Here is a 22,317-nt window from a genome sequence, read left to right as displayed (position 1 = left end):
TGGATGTTCTGGATACCTGCCTCGATTCTTCATCACAATTGTGCGTGTCCTTAGCCCCTTGATAACCCTGTGCATGTCTTTCTTGGGTTTTATCTGTATTGTTCTCCCCGTCTTGGTCTCAGCTACCAAACCTTCATTTCTTCAATCTTTTGACTCCACTGGAAAGCAAGAACTCAGTGACATGATTCATGTTCACCTGTAGCTGCTAAGTATGGTCTTTGAGCTATTCACAGTGCAAAAAGTTTAACAAGCAACTGGTTAAACAAATTTAAATATCATTCTTTACTACAGGATTTTACGGAACTTTTGATTTCCTAGTAGGCATCATCATTTTCGGGTTGTGTGTGATGCATGTGGTGTGTATGCACGTGTTTGTGCGGGTCTGTGTACATGTATTGTATATCTACATGTACATGTATATGTGTGTATGAAGGCCAAAGGTCAATGTCAGGTGTCTTCCTCAATTGTTCTCCACCTTTTTTTAAAAAATTGAGACAAGGTCTCTCACTGAACGTGGAACTCATCAATTTGACTAGGCTACCTGGCCAATGAGCTCTAGGGATCATCCTGTCTCCACAGTACTGGGGTTATAGATGCGAACTGTTGTGCCCAACTTTATGTGGATGCTAGAAACCCGAACTTAGGTCCTCATGCTTGCACGATAACTACTTTACCTACTGAGTCATCCTCCAAATCCTCTTCATCATCAGTTCTTTAAGATAGGGAGAAAGCATGGGGCATTTTCTAAACTGACTTGATTAAAAAGAATTTCTCCTTGTCTCAATTTGCTGGGGTGTTCTAACAAAATACCATATGCCGCATGGTTTAAATAAACACTTCTCACAGCTCTGGAGACTGGGAAGTTCAAGATCAAAATACCAGCAGATTCAGTGCCTGATGAGGGCTCATGTGTGCTAATGTGGGGGAGTGAGTTGTGGTCTCTTATACTTCCTGTGTGGATAGTAATCCCATCATCTAAGCTTTTGCCTTCCCAAGGCCCCATCTCCACATCCCATCACATTCAGGGTAACAGCATCAACATTTGAAATACTGGAAGACTCTATACATGGTTCATAAAACCCTTTGTCTTCCTCATTGTGTTGTTGACTGACTGCATGTCCTATGGACTGTACCTTGTGACACATACAGCCAGCCCGTGAAATCCCATGGGATTAGACCCATGCCTCCCCTATGATGCCAAAATCTATAGATGTTCAAGTCCCTTATATAAGACAGCATAGCCTCATAACTGACATACATCTCTTTCTGTGCTTTAATCCTGTCTGTATTACCTTTACTACTTAATACAATGTACAAGCTATATAATTGTTGCTATGTTGTATTGTTTAGGTAATAAGAAAATCCAGTCTGTAAATTTTCAGCATAATCACAGTTCTTCCCAAATATTCACAATCCACAAGTTGGCTGATTGTGTAAGTGAGGAATCTGTGGATATAGAGGCTGGTTGTACTCCTGGGAAGCCCTGGAATCAGACTGCTGGAGACAAAAAAACCTGAAGATCACACTCAACCCTTGCTTCCATGCTTCCAGCTGTGGGACTCTGGGAAGTGTCTCAATCTTTCCTGCCAGTTTCAAACAGGATAATAACAACACCTACATCACAGAGTTACCATGAGGGCTTCATGTGTCTGTAAAGAGTAATATTGTGAGACAGAGTGAGGCTCTCAGACAGTGTTGGCTGTAATTGTGAAATATTATGAAAATTGCATGATTAAACAACTCTTTGTATCAGGTATTGATAAACATATTCATCATGAATAACAGTGTATGGTAAGATTTACTTTCTGCATAGGTGGCATAGTGAATTTTGCACTCATGTCAGGGTTAAGCCTGATTTTAAGTCACAGGCTCCTAAAGTGTAATCTAACATGGGAGGAAAACCACAAACCAGATCTAGCAAACATGCACCAGGAATCAGAAGTGGTGTGGCCAGACTGAAGGGACAAAGGGCTACTGATCTTAGGGCCAGGATGCCATGCCAGGCCCATAGTCCTGGCAAGGAGGTCTGTCATTCTGGAAAGCACAACTCAGCTGCACAAAGAGGGCAGCAGGTCTGCCCATCTCCCCTGCTCTGTGCACACATTCAAGCTCACGGTGAAAGGTCTTTGGATGTATGTGGCAGTGAGCTACCCATGTCTGCCTTACAAACTAATCCCAAGACTGTGAAAGTACAACAAAATGCTCCCCTGCAACTTCAAGGGCTCAAGGGGTCCCTTGAAGTTATACAACAAGCAAGGGACTGGGGCCAGCCAGGAAATCCAAGAGCTTAAAAATCTGTTCAGTACATTCTCAACCAAAGAGTAAGTTGCCAAACATTTTTCTCTCAAAAGAAAGCAGTCCTCTGAATACTAGAAGGAGAATTTTTGAAGAAAGAAAATCAAACAGAAGGAAGTAAGTCTTAAAAAAATGATGCTGTGGTACTTGAAGGTTAAGAAAATGGAGATGATGTTAATCTTGGGTGGATGTGTTTTTAAAACCACAACAGAAAGGGATAAAATTCAAGATGATTTTTTTTTCAAGATGAGTTTTAAATGTCATCCAGGGGAAAACTTTACAGCCTATTAACTTCAACATAAGAGAAAAAGAACTTAGTTCTTTTGTTGCAGATCTTTGGAGCACTTGAAGAGTTATAGAGTTAGGTCTTTTTTTGAGAAATTATCTAAAAGGTCAAAGTCATGACTGGAGGCAACACTTCTTTGGAACTCACCATTCAGCTCTCAGCTCCTGCCATCACTAGCCAGGAATTCGCCTGGGATCCACAATGCCAAACTGCACTTTCTCATTACTTCAAATACTCTACATCCTTGTTTACCTCAAAGACACTTCAAGCAGCAACTCAGTAGAAAATGCTTCAGGAGAATGAAAACTTGCCCTTCCAGAGTAATTGGTGCAATGGTATGTACGAGGACATGTATTCATTTCAAGATTTATTTAAAAATTTTTAGGCATATGAGTGTTTCATCTGCATGTATGTATGTATGTACACCAAGTGCATGCAGTGCCTGAGGAGGCCAGAAGAGGGTATTGGATCCCCTGGAACTGGAGTTACAGACAATTGTGGGTGCTGGGAATGAAACCCAGGTCCTCTGCAAGAGCAGCAAGAGCTCTTAACTGCAGAACCATCTCTCCATTCCTTGTTCTTTTTTTTTTACAAAAACTTGTTTGATTGTAATGAAATAAAAACATAAGTAACATAAAACATCATCTGTGGTGGCTTATCTTTATTGTAAACTTGATTGGATTTAGAAATACCTAGAAGACACATTTCTGAGTGTGTCTATGAGGGTGTTTGTAGAAAGGTTTGACTGAAGAGGGGAGGCCGAGACTTAATGTGAGCAGTAACATCCCCTGGGCTGGTGTCCCAGACTGAATGAAAAGGAGAAAGTGAGCCGAGCACCAACATTCATCTCTCTCTGCTTCCTGATTGTAGACACCACATGGCCAATTGTTTCACATTCCTACTGCCCTGCCTTCCCTGTCATGATGAACTGCAGCCTTCAAACTGTGAGACAGAATAGACCCTTCTTCCTTTAAATTTCTTCTCGTTATATATCTGCTCACAGATGTAAGAAAAGTAATCAATAATCATCATGATTATTATTGTTGTGTGTATTTTTATTGAGATTTTGTGCATGTCATATAATAGATCTCATCAAATTTAGACCCCCCTCCCCCATCTGCACTCCCCCATAGGCCCCCCCATTGGATTTCATGAATTCTGTCATATATGTTAAGGCCTATTCAGTCAAGCATTTGTACCCAGATGTCCCTCCATACAAGTTCATCCACTGGAGTCTAGTCAGCCTAACTAGAGTCACTCCCCTAAAGAATATCAATTCTCCTTCACCCCACAGTAGTCAGTTGCCAAGAACTCCTTGGCTAAGGTTGGGGCCTGCTGCCCATTTCCCCAGTTCTATGCTGGGTTTTTGTCTGATTGAGTCACCATGGGTCCTGTGCATGCTGTCAGCATTGTTGCAAGTTCATATGAGCAAGTTCTCAGAGACCTGAAAACCTCTGCTTCCTTATATTCATGTACCAATCCTGGCTCTTACAATCTTTCCTCCCCATTTTCCACAATAGTCCTTGAGCCATGGCTGAATGAGGTTTAATATAGGAATCCTAACCAGAGAAATGCACTCTGCAGTTTCTTATTCTCAAAAACTTGGCCAGTTGTGGCCTTCTGGGTGTATCACACTCTGTTGTATGAGGAAGTTTTGCTGGTGAGAGTTGAGAGATGCATTAGTCTTCTCTCTACCCCGGTCCCACTATGTTCCATGAGCCTTAGTTGTAGAGAGAGGTTCTACTGTAGATGTGTAACTTAAGGCTGGGCATTTCTCAGACACTTATTTTCTGTGTGTGACCAGTTGTAGAACTCTGTAATTAGACTCCATCTGTTGCAAAGTTTCTTTGATGAATGTTGTATAGTATACTTGTCTGTAAATATAAGCATCTATATTTAGGATACAGTAAGAAATTTCATTTGTCTAGAGATATAGCAGAGATAGGGTTTTTTCTAGGATCTATGACCTCTCCAGCCACGGGTATTTGGCTGTGTTTATAATGATGCCACTCATGAGTTCCCTCCCATGGAGAGGGTTTTAAGTCCAATTAGATAGATGTTAATTATGCTCTAGATAAAAGTGTCACTTCTGCACAAATAGAGATAGTTTGCTATGTTAGTCATTGTAGTTATTAAGCTTTACAGCTGGGGGTGGACCATGATTGATTTTCTCCCTTAGCAGCTGTATAATCTAGAACTATGAGAGCTAGTCTTCAGGGAGAAGGCTTCTAGGTCAGCTCCAGCTTCATTGCTCCAAGTCTTGTGTCTGAAGTACATCCTGTCTTTAGCAATAGGGTCTCACCTTCAAGTTCTGGAAGGTAACCAAGTGTTATGGCAATAGCCTGTGTTATTTTTGGAGTCTCTTGGACTACCCTGAGCAACACAAAAAACCCTGAACCATACATATACAGTATCTGAACATGAGTGTATATGTATACCTGAAGGCTAGATACCAACAAACACAGTGTCAAACAGGAGCAATCTCCCTTCAAGTTGTTTTTTGTGATTATTTTGAGGTGCGATAGGATTAAGGACATTCACACTGTTGTGTAACCAGTCTCTAGAAGTTTCATCTCACCTCTCCATTTTCCACCTTCCCTGCATCCCTGGTGACCCCCATTCACTTTTTTCTGCCTCCATCAATTTGTCTAGCTGCTTCATAATAGTGGAGCATACAGTATCTGTCTTTTTGTGGCTGGCTTTTCACATAGTACAATGCACAAAAGGTTCCTCCTTGTTGAACCACATATCTTTTGTCTTTAATAGGCCATGGTATGCATCTACCATATTTTGTTTATCCTTTACCCAAGGGTGCTTGATAATACATTTTTGGGGGAATGATCTTTTTGGGTCAGGGTCTCCCTTAGCCCCAGCTGGCCTGGAACTTGCTATGTAGACCAGGCTGGCCTTGAGCTCACAAAGATCCACCTGCCCCTGCCTCTGCCTCCCAAGTGCTGGGATTAAAGGCATGTGCCATCACACCTGGCTTGGTGATACATTTTAAGAGAATTACAGAACTGTATGGAGTGTATATAAAAGGATGCACCTGTCATGATCAATAATTACTGAGGCCTCCTTCTGTCTGGCCAGCACTGAAAATAGGCTCTGCATAAACCACTGCTGACCATATTACACTGGAAATTCTTACCAATTTCAAAGCCCTAAGAAAATATAAAACCGGACCTTCTGGTTCTGTTTCTCTGGGAATTTAGCAGAAATCAGTAGGTCCTAAAGGCAGGCAGTGCAGTAACCACATAGTTTACTCATTGCTCAAATGTAGGGAGTATTGAATTCAGGGATGACTCAGGTTGATACTGATTTACTATCTCCATGCATAGTTATGTGTTCTCATTAGGAGAAATACTATGGTCTTTGGAGGTTGGCTTTGCTTCCAACCTAGGACCCCTGTCTCTCAGTGGCTCATGTAAAGGCTAATAATGTTGGCTCCACAAGAGGATCCAAAATGGCTGCCGGCAGCAAACAAAGTCAGTATAATTTGAAAACTCATCTATTTGTCTAATTACCACCATTACATTAAATGCATTAAAGAGGTAGTAGGGAAAGCTGATGTTTGCAAACTGAGAATGGCCCACACCAGAGCTTAAGTTAGCAGGTAGTAGGTACATCTGTGATTTGGCTTATGCAAGCTCCCTTCTTTTCTGTTTTGAAAGGGGGATTGTGTGTGTGTGTGTGTGTGTGTGTGTGTGTGTTCCAGTTACTTTCTATTGTTACGATAAAACACTGACCAAAAGCAAGTTGGAAAAGAAAGGGTTTATTTCATCTTACTCTCCCAAGTGATAGTTCATCACTGAGGGATGCCAAGACAGGAACTTAGGCAGGACAGGAGCCTGGAGGCCAGAGCTAAAGCATGGAGGAATGCTGCTTACTGGCTTGCTCCTCTAGCCTGTGCTCTGCCTCCTTTTTTATACAACCCAGGATCACTTTCCCAGGGGTGGCATTGCCCACCGGGGGTTGGACCCTCCCACATCATTCAACAGTTAGGAAAATGCCCCATAGACAAGGCCACAGTAAAATCCATTGGGGGTTGAGGTTCCCTCTACCCAGGTTTGTCAAGTTGACAGCTGAAGATATCCAGCACATGTGTGTTACATGGGGCGGGCTAGTGGTAAAAAACCCTCATCAGTCCTCTAGAATGGTTGAAGAGTAATCCCTGCCCCTGGCCCAAAGTCTTTCCTGCCACATCAGACTTTCCAAATACACAATAAAGTATGAAGGTCTTTTCAGGAGGATCAGGCAGCTCTCAACAGAACAGTCTAGTCAGTATAGGAAGGACCATAACCACTCCATCCTTGAAGACACAAGCTTCCAGTAGGAAAAGTGTCTCCCAAGGATGCTTCTCTTGTGATCTGCTCTGCTCTCTTCTGCCTTTCCCCTCAAAGGAGAGAATTGCCCTTCCCTCAGGGGAAGTTCTGCTGCCTCCGCTGCCTTCATGACTCAAGCTTTGGCTCCTGGGTAATGATGGTCCTTCCCTACCCAGTAAGGGGACCAGTAATCCTGGTCCCATCAGCAAGGATAAAGGTCAGTGAACCAAGTTTGGTTCAGTTTCTCCATCAATGCACCTGATTTAAAAAAAACAAAAAACAAAAAACAAAAAACAAAACAACCTATATTATCCAAAACTAACAAAAAAGTGGGTGATTAGATTTTGCTTTGTTTTGTGTTGTTTCTGTGTGTCTTTCCCCCTTGATGTTTTCTTACCAACTGGCCTGTTGGGAAGTTGCATATCCAATGTCAGAGGTTGGCCCTGACACAGGCCACTGTCACACTCTCCCCCAGCTTCTTCATCTTTCTTCATGGCACAGCAGCTTGAGGATCGCACTAACATCCTGATGAGAAATGACCATCAGTCCCAGCTTGGTGAGAGGTATAACGTAGATTTCCCTACCTTGTGAGAAGGTTGAGATGGGACCGGGTAAAAGCCCATTCTTCAACAAGAAGGTAAGGGGAAAAGGAGGGTCATCAGTGCACAAACTCAGTGTCCCCTAAAGGTGACTCTCTTCCTGTTCCAAGTCCCCCTCTCACCCAGTTGCATATGGTGGAGGATGGAGGTAAAAGAGCCCTGAAATGAATGGAGTTTTCAGTGAGCCATGAGAATAGGGGCAGCTCTGAGCATAGGTACTTAGCATTTCTCACATGGGCCTTTGGAACCTGATGTCCTCTGGTCACATGGACTTGTGACACCTCACCAGAGTATAGAAACTATCATAATTTTGTGGAAATTAAAAATGAATATTTGTCCTTAAAAATGCTTAAATTTCTCTATTAGAAAAATACAGTACATTCATCCATTTGTGAATTTTCACTATTATCCTATTTCCCTGTTACCTACAGATAAATGTTTTGAGTTAAGGGGCAAGTGCAGTTAAGGCACATGTTAAATCCCAGCACCTTCATTCTGATATCTCTTTCTACTTCAGTGAGGGATGTGGTTGGTACAAGGGAACGTGTGTTGTGAGGGAATGACTAGGATTTGAAAACTGGGCACGGAATTATGCAAATGAATCAAAACATGACTTTTTGGCCTTCTAAGACTAGTATGTGAAAACTAATAAATATTAGTTGATTGTGTTCTTTATTTTTGTGTTTCTTTCTGAGACAGTCTTACCATATAGCCCAGGCTTGACCTCAAACTCCAAGTTCCTTTGCCTTTGTCTCCTGAGTATTGAGATTACAGGTATATAATACCATGTCCAGATCTTGTATATGCTATTTGAAACTCTGAGTTTCAACTGCATTGTTAGTAATTATTTTATCATTTTAAAAGAGATAAACCTATTTCACAGAGCAGTTTTGAAGATGTAAAATTACATATTCACATTTCTAATACATCCTGAGCCAACAAACGTTGATTCGTTTCTCCCTCCACTTCCTATCTCTCTACACTATTCCTATTACTTTCTGAAGCTCCCTGACCAAAGGCCACCATTATGACCTTGCCAATCCAGCAGCCACCTTTCCTCTGCTCTACATGTCCTCTGCATCAGCATTGTTGATGATGACCTGCCGTGAACAGGTTCATCTTCATCTGTGATAACCTTATGTCTTTGAGATGCACCAAGTCTACACTGTAGAACTTCCTGCATCACAAGTAATATCTGTAGTCTCAAGAGACAAGGGACCTCAGCTGTAAAGACAATCATGTCCTCAACAAACACTTGTTCAAATATTAATATGTGTCAAGCTTCAATTAAGTGATAGACAAAGGAAACAGAAGATCAAAGAGGACATGGTTCCTGCTGTGTAGTAAGGGAAGCAGATGGGTACCTAACTGTATGCCCAGGTTATGATCCAAAGCTACAGAAAGTCCACTGGAGCAAATAGAAAAGGGGGGGGGGTGGATATCTGCCTCAACTTCTTGCCATGGAAGACTTCTTTTCAGAGATGATTTTGAGCTGAATTCTAAGCGATGAGAAGGAATTAGCTAGGTGGGGAAGTTAGCAGAGTCAAGTGGAATCCCAGGTTGAGGGCACAGAATTGTGCAAATGAATCAAAATGTGACTTTTCAGCCTTCTAAAGGATTGAGGGCTGAGGAAGTCCAGAAAGCATGGTGTCAGGAGGGTCTGGGGCCTGGTGTGAAGTTTGAAATTTATTGTGAAAATTCCGGACAACTTTTGATAGGTCAGGGAAGGGACAGGATCAGATTTGTGTTTTTCAATGGACTCTGTCTGCTAAGAAATATACATTACAGGATGGTGAATCTAAAGACACAAAGTCTCAATAATATGGACATTTTTACAGAACTCTAGAGAAAAAGTGATGAGGACCTAGTGTAAGGCACAACAGTGGCAACTGAGAATAGATGCCAGATATGGAGTTGGCTGATTACACATGGGTAGAGAAGGTAGAGAAACCAGAGATGATTCCCACATTTTTATTCTGGATAACTGCTTTTATGACAGACAAGACTTGGGATGTAGAAGAAAGCATTGAGTGAAGAGATCGTGAGTGCTCTACCACATGCACCAGAGCTGCCATCCTCCCATGGAAATGGATTGTAAAGGGATTGCCACTGATAGCCTAACAGCACGAGTGTCTGCCAGCAGGGCCAAAGTTCTTTAAGCATTGTTTTGGATCTGTTCCAAGATCAGAGAAATAAGAGCGTTTGGGCAAATAGCAAAGGTATGGTAATTCTAGCTTGATAAGAATGTCAAGTCTGGGACTGATGATAGATTTTTAGCATCTTAATTTAGGACTCATAATATATAGCTCTATGCAACTCTAGTTTCACCTAAAGATACAGCAGAAGTGGTGTTGGTACTCTCTTCTTTGTGTAGGCTCCTGGGTGACTTGCTGACTCTTCTTGATGGTCATAGTTGTTCCCGTTCTTGTCTCTGCTGCTCTCTATTTCTTTACTTTGGCCGTCCCTACTTGAGAGTTTTACTTGGCCATTCTTCCCCTTGCCTATCAACCCACATAGTCACCAGCATCAGACCTAACACATCTCCTTTGAGGAGGCCTCCAATTGTCCTGAGCACACTTGAATGTGATTCATTTTCTCTCTCTCTCTCTCTCTCTCTCTCTCTCTCTCTCTCTCTCTCTTCTTTTTTTAAAGCAAGGTCTTGCTATGTAACCCTGGCAGATGTGGAACTCACTATGAAGATCAAACTGACCAGGAACTTACAGCAATCTTCTCATTTTTACCTCTCAAGTGTTTGCGCTACAGGCATGCAGCACTATGTCCAGCCCATAACTAATTCTTGAACATTTATTTATCGAGTCTTTGCCTAATTTTCCTTAACCTTATCTTTTCTAGGTCCTAAATATTTAGATTGTTTTTATGGTGTGATTGTATGTATAAACATACCCTTTTTCTACTATGAGACCTGTATTTATAATCATGTGAAGTGTCTTTGCAGAGTAAAGAATTTTTTCAGTTCTGGTAATTCATAAATTATTATGTAAATTATGTTAAGAAAGATATGATGGCTTGCGGGAGACCTACCTCCATTATTAACTACCCCGCTATCTGAGCAAACTATTCAGTCCTCAATCTTCCATGTATAAAACAAGGATAATAAGAAAGCTATCGATGTGCTAGAAGGACCCAATAATTCAAGAAGTATAAAGTAGTTGAACACTTAACAGCATTCTATGAGTAAATGTATTTGTTGGGTATAAGAGTTATCTAAAAAATAAACATTTTTTATTGCTGGGATCATTTTTTAAGACTCAAAGATTCTTGGAACATCTACAGAATTTAGGATTTGACAACCAGTTTTACAAGAACCTTGTCCAATCCTTTTACATATCCAAAAGTCAGTCAGCTGTAAGAACCCAAAACTCCTTAAGTAAAGGCAGATACTATAAATATGGATTAGTGTCATTTACCCAAGCCCTTGTGCGATTTCCTTTAGGTGAAAAGCAAAACATATGAAAGAATGCCAGAGAACAAAAAAGGAAAGAGAGAAACAACACCAGAAACAAGGAAACCTTTCAAACCCATGTCTGCTTATAAACAGAAGCGAGTGTCTGGAAACGTGAGTGACATGAATGGAGTTGGTTTCACACAGAAGTGTTTCTTTGTGAAAGAATTTTCTGCAATAGGCTAGGGGAGCGAAAGTGGAGCTGAGGCCCCCTCTTCCTATACTTCAGACCCAGGCTAACGTTTAACCAGGAAAAGGTTGCTGCCAAGACTCACTGAGATGGCTCAGTCTGTAAATTGCTTGCCGCACAAGCAAGAGGACCTGAATTCAATCCCCTAAAACTCCTTAAAGGTGGGCTAACCTGGGAGTGTTTGCTTGTAGTCTCAGCCCTAGGAAGTGGAGACAGGTGGATCTTTGGGGCTTGCTGATAATCATCTGAGTTGGTGACTTTCAAGTAAAAATGAGAGACCTTGTTTTTTAACAAAACAAAACAAGGTTGAAGGCACCTGAGATCTCAGGACTGTACTCTTACACAGCAGGCACTCCATCCTCTCGGCCCCCTCCCCAGCCCAAGTTCTCAGTTTTCTAAGTTAGCACCTCACATACATACATTCAATGTTTTCTTCAATTTGAAACATTCTTGCCAATTTACAATGACCCTTTTAATCCAAAATCAAGAGCTTCTACATTCGTTTTTGCTCGTCAAATATTTGTCAGGAACAGGGCTAATGAGAGTCAGAGTGCTTTATGCCGAATACAAGCTGCATATCGTGTCACCTGAAGGGTTCAGACTATAAACTCATCCACTTCATTCTGTATGATGCCCCTCTTCATGGTGAATATTTGTAGAACTTTCTTCTCCAACACCCTTTTTACAAGATGTCCTCTTTTGGCTTTCTGGGTTTTAAAAGGAATAAAACGGAGTGGTTTTTTTCCCCAGAAATACTAATTTTTTCCACATGAGGAAGCTAAAATGACAAGGTTGCTTGTGGCATGAACTCTTAACATAGACTGATAAATGTTTATCGGGTACCTAGTGAGTTGACAAGAAATAACGCTCCCTCTTGGAGCTTACATTTTAATCTTTGTGAGCTTTAGCGACAAACATTGAAACAAACACACAGATGGAAAGCTTCAATGGGAGCCACAAAGGAAATGAACAGTCTCATGTGGGGGAATCACACTGACCTGGATGAATTGGCACTGTTTTACTTTGGGTCTCAGAGGCTGAATGTCACTCTCCAGAAAACATGCCAGGCCACGGACTTCAAGTTAGTAGCTCAGTTCATCACAGAAATAAACATGTGCTAACTAGTCATGAATGCAGCTACTAATCCTACACCCTAACCCCACCCCAAGAGCAAGTTGCTAAAACCATTTGCCAGCACACACTGATAATGGGGTATAAGAATTGAACTATGTTTCATAAGGTTGTCCGAGTTGCCTTTATTTCTTGCTGGAATGAAACACTGACCAAAGCCAATTTGGGAGAGGAAAGAGTTTATTTGGCTTACAGTTTACAGACTATCAAGAGATGTCAAAGTGGGAACTCAAGGCAGAAGCTTAAAGCAGAAACCTTGGAGGAATGCTGCTTATTGGCTTGCTTCCCTTGATTTGCCCACCTGCCCAGGGATAGTACCACTGACAGTGGGCTGGGTCCTCCTCCATCAATTAGTAATCAAGAAAATGTCTCACGGATGTGCCCACAGGCCAGCCTGATGGAGAAAATTCCTTAATTGAGGTTCCCTCTTCCCAGGTGACTTACTTTGTGTCAAGTTGACAAAAACTCACCACAGGAGTGGCAGGAGATGCTTCATTTAAAGAAATAATCTTTTTCTTTTGTGGTGCTTGAGCTCAAACCACTAAGCAACATCCCCAGCTCTAAAGAGATATCATTTAAACAGATTCTAATGTTTGAGAAGAGCCCAGTAAAAATTATTTTAGACAAAAGATATATAGGTACAGAGGCATCAAGGCAGGTGATCAGAAGGGTTTTTGGATTAGTTAGGAGATGAGGTGGTTAGGAAGTCATCAGCAAAAGGGAACAGAAAACAGATGATAAAGGATTAGATAGTATGGGATGATGGAAGTCATGGTGACTGGACGATCTGGTCTCTGAGAGACATAACTTAAAAGGGACGGTTCTGTTGGAAGCATGCTGCTTTGTGTGTGCTTCTCAGCTTTCTTTCTTTTAACATCCTCTGAAATCCAAGACAATAGTGCTTTTACCAAATTATTTAAGAAGAAATTAGAAATGTAAGTGATCATCAAAGAAAATCCATTTCCAAAAGCCTTTACGTCTTTATTTTTCAATATTTTATTTATTATTTTATGTGTATACAATAAATACAATGTGTGTACATTGCCTGTGTGTATGTAAGTGCATCTGTGTCATGCAATGCCTGTGGAGGTCAGAAGACGGTGTTGGTTTTCCTTGGAACTGGAGTTACAGATGGTTGTTAGCTGCCATGTGGGTAGTGGGAATCGAACTCAGGTCCTCTGCAAGAGCAGCCAGTGCTCTTAACCGCCGAGCCATCTCTCCAGCCCCGCCTTTAAGCCTCTTTTAAGAAAACAAAGACTATACTGCATGCTGGTCCCTTGCTGTTCTCAGGGACCTCTTAGGAACAGAGAGGACAGTAAGATGTCTGGAGCTAAGGAGCATTCTGGATCTGTGTGTGTACACGGAAAGACATAAAACAAACCTTGTCTTCAGAACTCCATACCTACTCCTTTTATATAAATCAAGAAATTAATCAGAACAGGGGGAGGGCCACCTTGCTGAAACCAATCTCTAGGTTATTTCCTTCCTTCCCTCCTTCCTCCCTCGCTCTCCTTTTCTCTTCCTTGAATGTTTTCTTTCTGTTCCCCCTTCCTCTCCTCCTCCTCTTCTGCCACCCTCCCATCTTTCTCCCTCTTCTCTCTCTTGCCTCTGTCCCTCCCTTCTTTAACTTTTTTCTACATCTTTCCCTTCTTCCATCTCCTTTCCTTCCCTCCCTCCCTTCCTCCCTCCCTTCCTCCCTCCCTCCTTCCCTTTCTCCTCCTATTCCTTCTTTATTCTATTTTTTTACATTTATTTATGTAATGGGGGTGTCGAGGAATGCTTATATGAGTTGGTTCTCTTCTCCCACAATGTGGGTCCAGGGACTTGAACTCAGGTGGTCAGATCTGGCAGCAAGCAGGTGCTTTTATCTGCTGAGCCATCTTACAGTCCATTTCTTCTTCTTACTCCCTACTCCATCCTTCCCTCCCCCCGTGTTCTCTTTTTCTTCATTTTCTCAACCTTTCCATTTTGCTTTCCCTCGTCTTTCCTTCTTCTTTCCACCCCTTCCTTCTTTCCTGTCCTCTCCTCCCTCCCTCCCTCCTCTTTCTCTCCCTCTTTCCTTCCATCTTCCATTTTTCCTCACTCTCATTCTCTTCTCCCTCCTTATCTTAAATCTTATTTCCTGATTTCCTTCCATTGTCTTTCTCCTTCCTTCCTTCTTTCTTTCCCTTCTTTTTTCCCTATGGACATTTACTGAGCCCTTTTCCCTGCACTGGGCTTAGGTACTTCAGATACAGACATGTGGGCCAGGCAGTCTTTACCCTCTGGGAACTCTTCTCACAGAGAGGCAGGTAATGGGAGCATGGTGGGAGGAGCACCTACTGACCTGGGACCTGGTGCTGAGAGAAGAGGGGAATCAGAGAGAGAAGCTGATGTTGACTATTGAAAGCTAGGCAGAAAGCTGATAGGGAAGCAAAGAGAATATAATTCATCGAGGTAGAGCAGAGACTACAATATGTTTTTCTCTGGAAAAAAATTATAAATAGAAATCATAGTACTATCTGTGCTAGTATGTTCTGGGAAAATGTTGGCTATTGGAATCTTTAACTTGGGCATTCAGACCACATCAACATGTCCAATACTAAAAATAACATTTTAAGGTTTTACATATTTTCTCTTTTCAAAAACTGTTCAAGGAAAAGTATATACAGTATAATAGAAAATGGGAATAGATAAGACAAGAAATAAAACAAGAAAATAATATTAGGAAAATGAAATAAAGCTTACTGTGTGTGATGATCTTTTGTGTTAATGATTAATGAGGGTGACTGGGAGATTTGCTCCTCTCCTCCTTCATACTATGTGGAAAACACAATTAGGTACAATTGCTGCCCTGTTCATACGATAAAATCAAGTCAGAATTTCTCCCCTACATATTCCTAAAGGAACCACGGTAGAGTTTTCTGGGTTTTTTCATACACCCTTCTCTGATAATTAGTCAGTTTTCTTCTGGGGATTTTTCTCCCATTCATCAATCATCTAGGTGTGTCTTATAGATCTGACTTCCCCATACTTATACCCTCTCACACATTCACCCCCCACATCCTGGCACCAACTATTGAATATGTAACTGGGGCAGGAGAGTGTAATGCACTGCAAGACACTACAGGGAGTGGCTGAGATGAGCTCATGAGCTGACCAGACCCCTTGGATTTCTGGGGAAAAGATTCTAGACTTGCAGTAGGAAGATCCGAGCCCTGGAGTTGCTGCTGCCATTTAGAGATATCAAAGGCAGAGCACACCAGAGAAATGCTCTGAAGCTAATGATAGGGACTGAGAAGTAGAGCCCGCTCCCATCATCGGAAGCACAGCCTTGAAGTACATTCAGACCCTTCAAGTCTCTAGCTTCCAATTTTGCTTTTGCCAGTTGGTATTGGAGTTTTATCCTTTGTGTGGAGTAACATTGAGTGGGTGGAACAGGAACACTCTGAGGAGATTATTACAGTGAACACAAAAGCAGATTGTATCAAACTCCCTGGTACCATCCCTCAGAGCAGATCGGTTACAAAACACTAAAGCAGGTAAAATCAGCCACAATAGCAACATTGTTCAGAACATAGACAATCTAGACTCAAACGGTGGCACTGGTTTGAGCCAAAACCAGGGGTACAGCCAGCCATGGTGGTGCATGCTTTTAATCCCAGCAGTAGGGAGGCAGAGGCAGGTGGATCTCTGTGATTTGTCTCCAAAGTGAGATCCAGGCTAGCCAGGGCTACATAGTGGGACCTTGTCTCAAAAGAAAAAACAAAAACAAAAACAAAACAAAACAAAAAACAAAAACAAAAAAACCTAACAGCAGCAACAAAAGACTAGAGATACACTGGATGTTCTCCAAAAGATCCCTACTATAGCTTAATGGATGCCTCTGTGAGATGATAGCTTAGACAGTGTGGGGTGATTAGCAGATAGTGTGTGTGTACGTGTGTGTGTGTGTGTGTGTGTGTGTGTGTGTGTGTGTGTGGCCATAGCTGAATTTTTATATCTCAATGAATATCCAGTCCTCTGACATACAGGAAGCAATATGGTGAAATGGGGGATAATGTGAATCCCAGTCTCAGTTGTCTGTTTAGCTTGAGCATCACCTGTGGATGCTGAAATACAGCTGCTTTCATTAATGCGAGTTGAAGACGTAGGACACATAAAGAAGCCATGTGTTTTTTTTTTTTCAATAATAGTGGTGGGCTACGTTATAAGTATTGCTTACTTAAAAGACATTCATCTAGCTTAATTCTGCACGTGGAGGTCGTGTGCATTTATGAGCTCATTCTTGCCTCTGTAACTGGTTTGGAATCTAAATCCAAGCTTCTCCATGCAGCCTACCTATCCACCTTGAGGTGTCTGACACATGGTAGCATTAACTAATGAAAAACTATAGAATACAGTTTATTTAGTCACTGACTGTACTTATAATCTTAAAATATTTAAAGATCTGATATCCAAACCTCGTGTTCTTGATCTGGATACCCCATAAACTAGAGCAGAACTGGTGGTATTTTATTTTAATCTTGGATTGATAATGGTTTAAGGTTTTTCCATATAAAGGTCTTGATTACTTCTTTATGAGTTTCTTTCTAGGTATTTGATTTTTTTGTTGTTGTTGTTTGTTTTGAGACAGGGTCTCCCTGTAGCCCCAGCTGGACTGGAACTCACTATGTAGACCAGGCTGGCCTTGAACTCACAGAGATCTGCCTGCCTCTGTCTCCCGGGTGTTGGGATTAAAGGCATGTGCCACCATGCTGGGATCAGGCTTCTTTCATTTAGTATGTTTTAAATTTTTTTGATTTGTCTATTTTATGTGTATGAGTGTTTTGCCTGCATGTACATAAGTGCACCGCATGTGTGCAATGCTTGCAGAGGCCAGAAAAGGGTGAGAGATTCCCTGAAACTGTTGTAGGCCACCATGTGGGTGCTGGGAACTGAATCTGGGTTTTCTGCAAGACCACCCAGTGCTCTTAACCCTGCAGCCACCTCTCCAACCCCTCATTTAGTATGTTTTCAAGGTTCTTCTGTGTTGTAGCATATAATAGTATTGCATTCTTTTTGCTTAACTAGTATTTCATTGTATAGAAGTAAAACATTTTAGTTATTCATTCATTATTTCATGGAAATCTAGATATTTTCACCTTTAAGTTATTATGAATAATACTACTAAGAGCACAGCAGGCATATTTTTGTGTGAAAATATATTTTCATTTTCTCTGAGTGCATAATCTAAGAGAGGACTTGCTACATCATGTAGTAATTCTAGGTTTAATACTTTTAGGAACTGCCAAATTGTTTTCCACGGTGGCTATGCCATTTTACAGTTCCACCAGCAACGTATAGGTGTTCTGATTTCTCCTCAGCCTCAACAACATTTTTCATTTTATACTTTCTTATTAGTTATTTTAGTGGATGCGATATGGTAAGTTAATTATGTTTTGGATTTATATTTCCCTAGTGATTGATGCTGTAAAGATCTTTTTATATGTCTATAGGTTATTTCTATATCTTCTTTGCAAAAGTGTCTATTCAAATCCTTTTCCCATTTCTAAATTAGTGTATCTTTCTATTATTGAGTTATAAGGATTTTTCATATATTCTGAATACTAGACCCTTACTAGAGTTGTATTTTTTTTTTTGTGGGTTGTGAATTCCATACAATATATTTTGATTAAATTTAGATCACCTCCCCCATCTACACCCCCCTATCCTTTTTTTTTTTTTTTTCCGCCAGTTTTGTTTTATTGCAAATTGCGGCGATCTCAGTCCTTGACCGGCATACTTGCGCAGCGGGTACAACCGCTCTTTCCGCTGCTGCTTCTTGGTCTTCAGCTCCTCCTCATGTTTGGTGAGCCGGCGGCGCATGGCTCTAGGCTTCTTGGGCCGCAGGTCCAGGGGCTTGTACTTCTTACCCTTGTAGAATTTCCTGAGGTTTTCTTTCTGGGTCTGGTTGACGACGGTGAGGACACCGGCAATAGATTTTCGGACAACTCGGATCTTGGAGAGTTTGGACCAGGCGCGGCCTGTCACTTTGGCGACCGGCAGCCGGGACAGCTCCACTTTCAGATCGTCCAGCTGTTTCAGTAGCTCCTTCTTGCCGCGAAGGTCCTGAGCCTTAATCTTGGCCAACCTTATTTTTAAGACAGGGCCTGTCACTGAACCTAGAACTCAATTAGGCTAGACTAGCTGGTCCGCAAGCTTCAGGGATTCTCCTTTCTCTACCTCCCCAGGGCAGGACTACAGATGCACACTGCTGCACCTGTTTTTTCACATGGGTTCTGGGAGTTGAACTTGGGTACCCATGTCTGCACAGCAAGCACTGATCCATTTACCCAGCCCTTTTATCTCATCATTCTTGATGTTTTGGCAGCAATTTAAAAATAAATCTATAAATAAATCTTTTTAATGGAATGAGGGGATTTCAGAAGGAAACCAGTGTGTAAATAAGCATGTCTCCCATCTTTACCCAGAAGTACATCTTCTCTCTTCAAGGTTCTAAGAAAGAACAGAAAATTAAGTCATTCAACAAGTTGGAAAATCTGGGCTAAAGAGACACTGAGACTCACTGATCCTTGGAACTCCAACATAGTGGCAAAATGTTGCTTTAAGGGAAGCAGAAATCTTGCCAGCATGCATGAACAGGCAAGGGGGTCGTTAAAGGTGTTTTGTTTCTTTTTGAAACAAAGCTGAGAATGATTTTTTTTTTTTCTGGAACTGAGGACTGAACCCAGGGTCTTGCCCTTGCTAGGCAAGTGCTCTACCACTGAGCTAAATCCCTAACCCCTGAGAATGAATTTTTTTTAATTAAAAATTAAATTAAAAATTTTTTATTTTATGTGTATGCATGTATTGTCTGCATGTAGGTACATACACCGATGTCATGCAATGCCCGCAGAGATCAGAAGAGGCTGTCAGATTCCTGGAACTGGAGTTACAGACAGTTGTTAGCTGCCATGTGGGTGCTGGGATTCGAACCCAGGTCTTCTGCAAGAACAACCAGTGTTCTTAACTGCTGAGCCATCTCTCCAGCCCCAGAGAATAAATTTTTTTAAAGACAAAACTAGTTGGATCCGTAAGATACCACTTTCTACATCTAGTTTATTTCTTACTAGTTCGTAATCATATAGACTCATGTTATCGCCTGTAAATGTCTAAATTAAGAAGAATAAGTCCACAAAATAATCTAGAGGGGTTACCGATGTGGTTTAGTTGGTATAGCACTTGTCTAGCATGCTCAAAGCCCTGGGTCCCATCCCCAGCATGGCATAAAACTGGGCATTGTGGCGCTCACCTTTATGTAATCTCAGCACTGGGGAAATGAAAGCAAGAGATTGAGAAGTTCAAGTTCATCCTCAGCTATGTAGGAAGTTGGGGTAAGCATGTGTTATATGAGACCCTGTCTCCAGAAGAAAATGTACAGACACTATCCGGATCTTTTATTGCTTTGCTGATCAACTTCTCTCTTCAGTCAGTAAGTTAGTAGTGCCTTCTTTTCCCTTGAGGAGCAGTTTCCACCAGATCTCATGGAATACTTCTTCTATGGGAAGTGAGATTTCCAGCTAATTGAAATGAATAATTGTGCTTCCTTCAAAGGAATGTACGATGTTACATAGGAAAGAAGGCTTGAAGGGAATTATTCAGAACCTTGGCCTTATTAACATGTAATTTGTTGTGTGTGTGTGTGTGTGTGTGTGTGTGTGTGCGCGCGCGCACGCGCGCAAGCAGTCAAGGGCATCGGGAACACCAGTCCTTTGCAGTCAGATTCTTAGCATCTACATGAGCCTGCCTCCAGGCTGGAATAATTTAGTCACCTGATTTTCCCGTAACTCTTATTAGTTTTGGCTTGGTGAGGGCGCATTCATGCACAAGAGGTCCTTTTCCATTTTCTAAAAGCCTTTTGTAGGACACCAATAACCTCTTTTCTTACCCAATGCCTCGGCAAGAAGTTTGAGGAAAATACAGATCACATTCAGGACTTATAGGCAAATAAGTAGGTCACAATTACAACTCTAGTTTTGCAGTAATTTCAAATGACTTTGAGTTTAATACTGTTCCTTGGCATGGCTGGTGATAGTTCCCCCTCAAAACTACCTTTTAAGATATGATTATTTGGGACTGACAAAATGGCTCAGTGGGTAAGGCGCTTGTCTGACAACCCGAGTTCAATCCTGGGAATCTACATGGTAGAAGGCGAGAACTGACCTACATACACACACAGAAATACAAATAAACAAATGCAACTTTTTAAAAGATATGATTGATTGGTATCACTTAATAACGATGGTAAGATCTGGGCATGGGGCCTCACGCACCAGGAGTCTGAAGCAGGAGGATCACAAGTTTGAGGCAAAGCTGGGCTGTCTCTGGAAAGAAAAAAGATAGTGAAGGAAACTTTGTAAATTATTCTAAACTCAAAACCCAATATAGCTGTTATGGAAGGTCACTTTTTAAAACATAGTTAGTCATAGTCAAATGTAGAAAGGCCTTAGGAGTGAATGGATCCTGCATAGCAGGCCATCCGGCTACTTGTACATAATTTTCAATGCTCACCAACCAGAAGGTGCTCAGTCAGGTTCACATTCCCAGGCACCTGTTGTTTCTTCTTGGCTCCTGGGGTAGGGGTGGGGAAAGGGAAGAACTTCAAGAAGTTGCCACAGTGCATGGAGTAAAGGGTTTAAATCCATTTCACAGAACCCACTTCCTGTGCACTGAAAGCCTTTTGACATTTCCAGAGCTGCTGTTTATTTGGAGCTGTGAGAGTGGTTGAAGTTCTTTGTTTAAACCACAACATTTATGAGTGGCAGGAGCTAAAGACTCATGGCACGTTTTAAGTGGTCAGGCAATCTCTACCGGAAGGAAACAGGGTGTTGAATTACCCGAGAGCCTAGCAGGCAAATCCACCTAGGAGGGCCAGCTCAGCAGAGGCTGCCAAGGTGAACTTTCAACCCCTTCCTCCCTCCCACCTGCCTACCTAGACTCTCTTCAAAAGAGGGAGATTTCTCTCTAGTTTCCTTCTTGCAAAGGTAAGGCACCCCAAAATACATAAATGAACAGCAACAGCTGCTACCCACACCTTCAAGGAAAATACCTTGTATGTATCAACCGTTTCCTTCTTAGGTTTATGATTATTTTATCCCTAAAATCCACTGGTTTTTGTGATCCTTTATTATAACAGGAAAGGCTGAAGAATTATTTCTTTCTGTTCAAATGAAAAATGAAGGAAGCTACTTAAGTAAGTTCATATACTAAATTTCTAGAAAAATTCCTTGCTTATTCAACAATATTAGAAACAAGAGAAACAGATTATCTTTCTTTTTTATTATTTTTATATTATTTGTATGTGTGTATTGCTTGCTTGTATGCAATGCCCACGGAGGACAGAAGAAAGCATCAGATCCCCTGGAACTGCAGTTATGGACAGTTGTTAGCTGCCATGTGGGTGCTGGGATTGGAACCCAGGTCTTTTGCAAGAGCAGTCAGTGTTCTTAACCACTGAGCCAGTTCTCCAGTCCCAGATTATCTTTCTTAAATAACAAAATATAGTGGATTTTAACTTAGGATATAATGGCTGCAACATAGTTATTTTGCATTTTAAGGTCCTTTAATTTTCAAGTAAGGATTACAATATGATTAACCATTAATAAGGAAGTTGAATTACTGAAACACAGAGATGCTTCATATTTTAAAGCCACAGGCTCTCAATTTTTCTAGAAGACAACCAGAAGTCATTCTATCTTCCTTGTAAAATTCTTATCCAGACTACAGTGTGTAAAAATTAAACAAAGAGTTTTGTTTTTGTTTTTGAGCAGAGTCTCCATAGCCCAGGCCTGCCTCAAACCTGTTCCACTTCCCAAGTTCAGGGACGACAGGCATTTGACACCACTGAGTTCTGTGTGGTGCTGGAGATGGAGCCAACGGCTTCATGCATGCTAGGCAAGCTTTGGTGCTTCTCGACAAAGACACCAAAACAATATAATGGGAATTTTAACAAATGGCTCTAGAGTATCAGGCAGCCAGATGGAAAAAGAGCCTCGAAGGTCAACTTAAAT

General features: G+C 41.5%; 2 protein-coding genes across 4 annotated transcripts in view; one reads left to right on the top strand and one right to left on the bottom strand.

Annotated features, from left to right (window-relative positions):
• Nucleotides 1-22,317, top strand: part of Cldn10 (claudin 10) — a 119,140-nt gene that overhangs the window by 41,692 nt on the left and 55,131 nt on the right. The window lies entirely within an intron of this gene.
• LOC103726167 (60S ribosomal protein L35-like) lies at nt 7,384-20,126 on the bottom strand. The gene is made up of 4 exons (XM_008823614.1): nt 20,080-20,126; nt 18,043-18,398; nt 9,861-10,003; nt 7,384-7,527 (listed from the first exon to the last, which is right to left on the bottom strand). The coding sequence occupies exons 1-4, from the start codon at nt 20,124-20,126 to the stop codon at nt 7,384-7,386; spliced, it is 690 nt and encodes a 229-aa protein (XP_008821836.1).

Source organism: Nannospalax galili, unplaced genomic scaffold, assembly GCF_000622305.1.
Source record: "Nannospalax galili isolate Female #2095 unplaced genomic scaffold, S.galili_v1.0 scaffold528, whole genome shotgun sequence".
Classification (NCBI taxonomy): Eukaryota; Metazoa; Chordata; class Mammalia; order Rodentia; family Spalacidae; genus Nannospalax; species Nannospalax galili.
This window is presented reverse-complemented; position numbering and strand designations above follow the sequence as displayed.

Coding starts and splice junctions, on each gene's coding strand:
- LOC103726167 (XM_008823614.1), bottom strand. CDS start 20,126: ATGCGCCCTCACCAAGCCAAAACTAATAAGAGTTACGGGAAAATCAG. Junction 10,004..18,042: donor CCCGCTGCGCAAGTATGCCG/GTCAAGGACTGA, acceptor GTGGGTTGATAG/GCAAGGGGAAGAATGGCCAA. Junction 7,528..9,860: donor GAGCCTACACAAAGAAGAGA/GTACCAACACCA, acceptor TTCTTGTTGAAG/AATGGGCTTTTACCCGGTCC.